Raw genomic sequence first — 9026 nt, 5'->3', positions numbered from 1 at the left:
AGTTCTCTGTTTTTTACTTGAAAAAAAAAAAATCTATGTTACTTTTGCAATATAGATATTGTTGACTTTTTAGCACAATTTGCTAGTCAATCAATAAATTGATTTTATTTTCTTAATACATATATGATTCTATAGTTATCATAAAAAAATTAAGATTGTAGTATATATATCTCTAATTACATTTATCAAGTGCCAAGGAGGACTTTTGTCTTTTTGCCTATGAAATATGTATCTTTTGCACCCTTAGCCTTCCTCATTAGCACTAGCTCGATTAAATGATAATGTAAATAGCTCTATTCCTATGAGAATCTCTCTCTCTCTCTGTCTCTCTCTTTCTCTTTCTCTGTCTGTGTGGTCAAACAGAGATGAGAAATGGTGGGATTGCAGAGTAAAAGGCAGAACGCACACACACCCCTCTGCTGATGGCCGTGCAGTGATGGAAAAGGAGTTACTGCGGGCGGAAAATAAAAAGGCAAGCAAACTTAACTCGGGTCACTTTTGGGGGAACAGTGAGAGGGAGAAGACGAGGGAAAAGCTCGATGGCTCTCAGCAGCAGCAGTAGAGAGGCAAGACGACGGACAAAAGATCTCACAGCATTTGTTGCAGAGATTCGGGTAAAAGCCTCGTAATAATAACTGCGCTTGTCGTATTAATCTTAGCTTTCGAGTGTAGATTTTTTTTGTTGAGCAGTAGCGGTTATATATATCCTTTTTATCGTTCTCAAACTCACACTGACACTCACATAGAGAACAGTACACAAATCCATCAGAAACATAGAAGATTGTAACACCAGCCGTCGAAGACTTCAGTCTTGGGTTAGCTCAGGTTTCAGATGGAGATGATGTGATACATAAATCTAGAGACGGAGGTAAAGCTAGAGAGAGACCAAGTAGAAGGATGTTGTGCCCATCACAACATGCATCATGCTATTTATGCCTGCTGCTCCCACATACCAACATACCATCTCTTTCACCACTGACAGCACAAAGAACAGCCTCATCCTCCCTTGATTTGATATTTGAAGAATCCATTCCTCTCCCCCCCCCCTCTCTCTCTATCTCTCTCTCTCTCTGAGCATCGAAGGGAGAGAAAGCACTTTATGTTTTCCCTCCTCTTCCTCACAGAGACAGCTGCTGCCACTGCAGCAGGCCAAGCATTAGCAGCATAAACAACACGTCAAGACCCAAAACATGTACTTGGAAAGAATAGATGGCCTCTCACACTTTATTTAAGCCATTAAACTGAGAAGAAAGCATATGAAACGGGAGAGCACAGCCGCTCGCCCCCGGCTTTAAACTTCGAAGGGTTAGCAGCGCCAACCAAGGCGCGTCCTTTTCAGCTTCCTCTTCTTCCCCGTCCCACCCTCTATCCGTAGAGCAATGGCTGCTTCGTGGGAGGAGAGGCAGATGGGGTTCCCCACGGCGGCGGCGGCGACGAGTTTTTGAGGTGCGGTGATGTGTCTCCTGCTGCCGAGGAGCCGGGAGAAAGGGAGGGCGGGAGGCTTCTGAGGGTGGTGAGTGCGTCGGGTGGGGAAAGATTGGATTTTTGAGGGATTTGCGTAGGGGAGGGGATGGCGATGGTTGCGAGTGGAAGGGAAGCGGGGAAGGGGCAGCAGGAAGCCGCGGCCGCGATGGACACGGGGAAGTACGTGAGGTACACGCCGGAGCAGGTGGAGGCGCTCGAGAGGGTATACAGCGAGTGCCCGAAGCCGAGCTCCCTGAGGCGGCAGCAGCTCGTACGGGAGTGTCCCATTCTCTCCAACATCGAGCCAAAGCAGATCAAGGTCTGGTTCCAGAACAGAAGGTAAAAGACCGACGGAAAGGGTCTCTTCTTTTTCTCTTCCCAAAGTTGGGTCTGGTGTCTTTAGGCAGCAATTGAGATTCATCGTAGCTGTTGCATCGGTTCACTTTGTAGAAATTGATACTTTGAGAAATGATTAGTAGAAAATTTGAATCATTTGAGACACTGGTGGGGATATAACTCGAAAAACAATTTTTCACCTTTGGTATTCCATCTATCTTATGCTCGATCCTATAATGTTCGTGGCTTAGCATTATTGCATTTGTGTCGTTTTTAGCATTTTTATTGGATTCTTTTCGTGTATTTGAAATATCGGGTTTTCTATTTGGTTTTTTTGTTGTAGCCAATGTTTTGCAAGATGATAACATATCGTTCCTTACTGTTTGTTTTATTTTTCCTATTGACATTCAGAATCAAATATGCTTCTTTTTCTTTATCTTATTCTTTTTTGGCTCTTTCTGGTAATCCTCAGTGAGATTCTGAGGATTTTGAATCTGGTTGTCTAACAATAGAGTTGCTTTTGTGCCAAAAGTGGCCTTTTGTCTTGGTCTTTAAAGATCTTGCTCTGTTTGAGATCACTATACGGATTTTGCTAATGATCACGTGAAGGATTATGTTTTTCCTTAATGTGTTTAGAGTGTAGTTTACATGTTGCTCGATCGGTTTCAGATTCTGCAATTTTCTGTTGTTTCTGAGTTTTTGGTTGTAAAGTTTCTATTTTTTGCTTCCTAGGCTTGAATTTGGAAGCCAAGGTAATGATTTTGGTTAAGGGTTCATATTAATGTATGATAATTACTACCTCCCGAAGTGAAGGCCACTGAACCTTCGAAGACCTTTTTGTAGTCGCAAACTATAAATAAATTGACACTGCATTAATGGGAAAAGTAGTAGTTCTTATTTCTGTCAAATTTAATTTAGGAGGCTATACATTTATAATTTTATCAAGGCAGCGTACCTACAAATGACAATCTCTTTGAAACCAACCTTCAATCTTAAGTGATTAGATTCTTAACATCTTAATCTCTTCTTGTAACTGTATTGTCTGATGATGTCCAATAGTTTAGAATTTAGATTTGATTTACAGAATGTCATATTAACTCGAATTAGTGTAATACTATAATGCTGGTCTTTGTATTAATTTGTAGCATTCATTATCTTCCTTTTTGTAGATGCCGAGAGAAGCAGAGGAAGGAAGCCTTTCGTCTCCAAACAGTTAACCGCAAGCTGAATGCCATGAACAAGCTGTTGATGGAGGAAAATGATCGGCTGCAGAAGCAGGTGTCCGAACTTGTTTATGAGAATGGCTATATGCGACAGCAACTGCACAATGTGAGTGTCCATGTTGTTTGTGCTCTTTTTCCGGAAATGGAAGCCATCCAAAATATAATTAGTATTACATAGAGCAATTCTCTTATGTTTTCTTCTGAATCTTGGTTTTCCAGGACTCAAAGACTGCAGTGCTTTTACTTTAATAAATTAATATAAGCTATGCTACCTGCTTGGTCAAATGCTCCCCAATATCTATGCTTAACAAGCGAAGATCTGCATTTGAATATGTTATATGAGCCAGCCAGTTCTGATATATGCTTTCATCACTTTGAACTCTTTGCTTCAGAGTGGAATGTTATGATTATGAGTTTATGTTTCATGTTCCATGTTAATTTCAGAATTTTACGTAGAATCTTTCATGATTTACAATGCTTGTTTGGATCTTACTTCTAGTTAATGGATATACAGGCATCTGTAGCCACCACCGACACCAGCTGTGAATCTGTAGTCACAAGTGGTCAGCACCAACGTCAACAAAACCCAACACCTCAGCATCCTCAAAGGGATGCTAACCCAGCTGGGTAATCAGACTTCCTTGTTGTGATGGCTCTAGCTTAGATTGCTTTCGTCGGCTGTTTTCTGTTAACGCGTCGTGCTTTGTGTTGGGACATTTCTGCTACAGTCTCCTTGCAATCGCTGAGGAGACATTGGCAGAGTTCTTGTCGAAGGCTACTGGAACTGCCGTCGATTGGGTTCAGATGGTTGGGATGAAGGTAATATTTTGATCGACTTCTTATCTTGTGTTGACCAATTCCATTCAGATTGTATGATGATTTCTCATATATATTATAGCCTGGTCCGGATTCCATTGGAATCGTTGCTGTTTCCCATAATTGTAGTGGGGTAGCAGCTCGAGCTTGTGGCCTTGTGAGTCTGGAACCCACAAAGGTTAGGCACTTACTGAATTCTCTCTGCAGTTATGTTCTTTTCATGTTATGCAATTCATGGATTTGCTGGGTCTCTTAGGTTGCAGAGATAATTAAAGATCGTCCAGCTTGGTATCGTGATTGCCGTTGCATTGATGTGCTTACTGTAATTCCCACTAGTAATGGAGGGAATATAGAACTTATATACATGCAAGTATGTTTTGTATTTTAGTATGAATTTCATTATAGTTGTTCATCTTTTTCCGTGTTTCTAATATTTGACTTTTTGTTTTCAATCTCTTGTTATCAGACATATGCACCTACCACTTTGGCAGCAGCACGAGACTTTTGGACTCTGAGATATACTAGAGGTTTAGAAGATGGCAGCCTTGTGGTATGAGTTGTGCATCGTTAATGCATTGATAGTTTTTCATACCTCATTAGGTGTTTTACCCGTGGCCCTCAAATGTGTGCCAACACATTTAAATGATCATCAATTTTTCTTTTTCCAAGTGATAAAAGACACGTTAACTCAACATGTTTCTTCTAGATTTGTGAGAGGTCTTTAACTCCTGCAACTGGTGGTCCGACTGGGCCTCCTTCTCCAAATTTCATAAGGGCTGAAATGCTTTCCAGTGGATATCTAATCCGACCATGTGAGGGTGGTGGCTCAATGATTCACATTGTTGATCATGTTGATTTAGATGTGAGTTCCAGGTGCTTTCTACACTTCTTGAGGTTCATTTTTCCATATTTTACCGACAATATCTTTGATGCTTCAGGCATGGAGTGTACCTGAGGTTCTTAGACCCTTGTATGAATCACCAAAATTTCTGGCCCAGAAAATGACAATTGCTGTAAGCCTTATTACTCATTATTATGCATTTCAGTCATCGTAGACCGACCGCTAGTTACACTTTTGTCATTTTTCCAGGCATTTCACCACCTAAGACAAATTGCTCAAGAAACCAGTGGTGAAGTTCCATATGGTGGGGGTCGACAACCTGCTGTATTAAGGACCTTCAGTCAAAGACTGAGCAGGTCATTGGCGGCTTTGTTAATATGTTTGACTTGAGCCTTTTTTTTTTTTTTTCCACGGTAGGTTTATGTATTTAACACATTGTGCTGGGTGCATGCAGAGGTTTCAATGATGCTGTGAATGGATTTGCTGATGATGGTTGGTTATTACTGGGCAGCGATGGTGTTGAGGATGTGACAATTGCTATAAATTCTTCCTCAAATAAACTTATTGGGTCTCATGTGAACTCTTCAGCATTGTTTTCAACCATAGGAGGTGGTGTTCTATGTGCAAAAGCATCAATGTTGCTGCAGGTCTAACCTTTGCCTTTTAAGCAGAAGACTTCCATCACTATGCAGGAATGTCTTCTAAAACATATGCTTTCTTGTTCAGTTCTAATCTTAGTCCTCAAACACTATTTTTTCATGTAGAATGTGCCGCCTGCTATATTGGTTCGGTTTTTAAGGGAGCATCGATCAGAATGGGCTGATTGTGGTGTTGATGCTTATTCTGCCGCATCATTGAGAACTAGCCCATATGCAGTCCCTGGTGTTAGGACTAGCAGTGGGTTATCAGGGAGTCAGGTGATCCTTCCTCTCGCGCATACTCTGGAGCTTGAAGAGGTAGTTTATTTTTTAATGCTAAGAAGCAGTATCTTGGATTATTCATTGATGTTTTCTTTTACTCATGTATTGCACTAATGTCCTTGAATATAGTTCTTGGAGGTGATCAAACTCGAGGGTCATGTTTTTAACCAAGATGATGTCATTTTGTCGAGGGATGTGTACTTGTTACAGGTTTGTCTTGTGTAAGTTATTCCTCATTATCTGGCTTTAGTGTTTTGGCTGAATGATTAATGCTTTCCATGCCATGGCAGCTTTGCAGCGGAGTTGATGAGGATGCTGTTGGTGCTTGTGCTCAGCTTGTTTTTGCACCCATCGATGAATCCTTTGCTGATGATGTTCCTTTGCTACCCTCAGGCTTCCGTGTTATACCACTGGAACCTAAAACAGTTGTGTGCCTTAACAGTATAGTGTCTTTAAAAAATTATGGTGATTGGTTCTTGTTTTGCTTTTATGGCTGTTCTTTTTAGCTAGATACGATTTGCGCATTTATCATGTAATTAAAGTTTCCACCACACCTCTGATTCTTACGTACAGCTTGTCTGCCAATGCTGCAGGATTCTCCTGTTGCTTCACGAACCCTCGATTTGGCATCCACGTTAGAGATTGGATCTGGTGCTGCATCACGCTCTGTTAATGAGACAGCTTCAAGTTCATACAACCTGCGGTCGGTCCTCACGATAGCCTTCCAGTTCACATACGAGAATCATCTCCAAGATAATGTTGCAGCAATGGCCCGGCAATATGTTAGAAGCGTGGTTGCCTCAGTGCAGAGAGTTGCTATGGCAATTGCACCTCGACCCAGCGGTCAGATTGGAGTCGAGCATTTACCGCAAGGTTTTCCTGAAGCTGACACGCTGGCACGTTGGATTTCTCAGAGCTACAGGTAACCTCATCAATACTTGCATGTACTTCTGCATTTTGTTACCTTCCTGCCTATGATCCATTGAGAAATTGTGAGTTGGACTTTACGTCTACTTGCACTCCAACTTTTTTTTTATCACAAATGCAGAAGTTGGACTTCATGGTTACATATTATCCTGCTTTCTTATCTTATATATTCAACTTATTCCTCTTGAAAATTGTTATAATTATTTGTGCAAAAGCGATATAATGTATATGTTGAATTAGTAGTTATTGAACATCATGACAATCTTACTTACCTGTAGATTTCTGATGTGTGTTATCTGCTAATGAATCATCTTTGGTGCTTTAGGGCTCATACTGGACTAGAGATCCTCCGCGAGGGCTCACAAACTAGTGATTCATTGCTGAAACTGTTGTGGCATCATTCGGATGCAATTGTGTGTTGTTCTTTGAAGGCAAGATTTCGTATATATGTGTCTTTGTTACATGCTTTCAGAACACCTGACTATAATATATGTTCTGTATTTATGTGACCATACTCGAGACATAAGAATACGTCTATGACAGGAATGTTCATTCTTTTGCAGGGTTCTCCTGTTTTTACCTTCTCCAATCAAGCTGGTCTTGATATGCTGGAAACTACACTGATCGCTCTTCAAGACATGACGCTGGAGAAGACTCTTGATGATGGTGGTCGGAAGCTTCTTTGCTTGGAATTCCCCAAGATCATGCAGCAGGTAATTAGTAAACAAGTGCAGCTATTGTTTTGCTCGTTGCTACGCATGTTTCTATACATACTGAAACCTGTGCATCTATCGTCAACCTGCAGGGCTTTTCTTATCTTCCTGCTGGTATCTGCCTGTCGAGCATGGGGAGGCCGGTGTCGTATGAACAAGCCGTGGCATGGAAGGTCCTGAATGACGATGATTCACCCCATTGTCTTGCTTTCATGTTTCTGAACTGGTCTTTTGTTTGAATGCCCTGAGCAATTCTAGCCCTTCTGTGATCCACTTAGCTAGGGGTGGATGCAACTTTAGAACTCATCCCTTTTGCTTAAGTTACAGTTTCTAAAGAACTACCAAGAAACATGTCTTAATCCATGAATTCTGCTTATTATGCTTTATATTTCTTGTTTCTTTTTCTAGCTAGATTCATCCGACCTGGTGAAATCATTTGAATGGTGTTTTCTTTTCCTTTCGCTTTAATAACTGTGCTTGGAGCAGTTGAATGCAAATTGACGTATCACCGAGCGAGCACCGAACCGAGAGATCGGTCTCCTTCGATGGATGAGGCTGATGATTCATGCCAGGATTTCACGTTCATTTTGTACTGTTAAATGTGTCCTTTCAAGATGCAGCAGGTTCTTTATCATTTTGTCTCCTGAGAGCTGCTGTGTCTACAGAATCAAACAACAATCGCATTCATCATTCTTCATGTAGATCTACAGGTTACAGTAAATGAGCAAAATCTGCTCTTGGATCTGCCGGGGGAGGGTTTGGGAACCATTTACGAGCACATTGAATCGAAGCTGCCCTTTGAACCTGCAAAGGGTTTACGCTTGCAGATGACGATAAGACCGCTGTCACCTGCAGGTTGCCTCCCCCGCCCCATGCACGCGATGCTGCAGCAGAAAACCCCATCACGAGTGCCGGTCTTTTCGCCTGCTGTCACATCGCGAGGACCGGCGTCGCATCAGCGGCCGTTGACGGCTTCGATGCGATGGGATGTGATGTGATGTGACGTGATGTGATGTGACGAGCAGCGCCGGTGGTGGCCTTTGTTGTCGTCGAGCCCTCGTCGCCATCGCTCCGCAGCGAGCACTAAAAGCCATCCGAGCCGTACTCGTACGTCTTCCACCTCACGAAATGTGGGACCCACGTGTTGGGTGATCTCTCCGACCAGTCACGAGGCGGGTAGACGAATGGTGAGGCGAAAGGCGTTTCGGTCCGTGGTTTGTGGGGTGAGACGGGTGTGAGAGATCCTCACGAGCCGCCGGCGGCGAAATCAGACGGTTAGCGACGTCCCGTTGATTTTGCGGACGGCTGAGATGGTACGGATCACACGGGGCGAGGATAAAAAGGAAAAGAAATTAATTCTTCCCTTTCCGCAGACGGCAAAATCTTACCAACTCGGCCCGGTCGGGAATCTCACGACGGATCTCGGCCTGTCATTTGAGTGGGACCCTTCGCAGCGCGCTCGTCGACCGTACACGTTTCGCCACCGCATAAGACCTCGTGCTTGTCCCCCTCAAAAGCCACACCTTCTCCCCCGTCCTCCGTCATCGAGACGGCAGCAGCGCGGCAGGCACGCGTATCACGCCTCCCCTAATCACTACAACGACCCTTTACCTTGTCATTTAATTACGGTGTCACCATGCCCGCCCATCATGTCGCGACCATCATGCATGCATGCTATGCGGTGGTCATTGGTCAAAGGTAAGTGCTTCCCGCCACGACTTCTGTTACGACCAAAGAACGCGGCGTAGCAACATCGAGAGCCACGTCCTCCCGTCGTCGTCAAAGG

General features: G+C 43.1%; 1 protein-coding gene across 1 annotated transcript; it reads left to right on the top strand.

The window, feature by feature from the left end:
* Window positions 1-1513: 1513 nt before the first annotated feature.
* Window positions 1514-7619, top strand: LOC135643095 (homeobox-leucine zipper protein HOX32-like). The gene is made up of 18 exons (XM_065159671.1): window positions 1514-1803; window positions 2970-3129; window positions 3538-3650; window positions 3752-3842; window positions 3922-4017; window positions 4096-4209; window positions 4306-4389; window positions 4546-4701; window positions 4778-4852; window positions 4930-5036; window positions 5135-5327; window positions 5445-5636; window positions 5730-5810; window positions 5891-6025; window positions 6194-6522; window positions 6853-6958; window positions 7091-7240; window positions 7333-7619. Exons 1-18 carry the CDS (start codon window positions 1571-1573, stop codon window positions 7477-7479), a joined length of 2562 nt encoding a protein of 853 aa, XP_065015743.1. The 5' UTR covers window positions 1514-1570; the 3' UTR covers window positions 7480-7619.
* The last annotated feature ends 1407 nt before the right edge of the window (window positions 7620-9026 follow it).

Source organism: Musa acuminata, chromosome BXJ3-7 (assembly GCF_036884655.1).
Source record: "Musa acuminata AAA Group cultivar baxijiao chromosome BXJ3-7, Cavendish_Baxijiao_AAA, whole genome shotgun sequence".
Taxonomy (NCBI): domain Eukaryota; kingdom Viridiplantae; phylum Streptophyta; class Magnoliopsida; order Zingiberales; family Musaceae; genus Musa; species Musa acuminata.
This window is presented reverse-complemented; position numbering and strand designations above follow the sequence as displayed.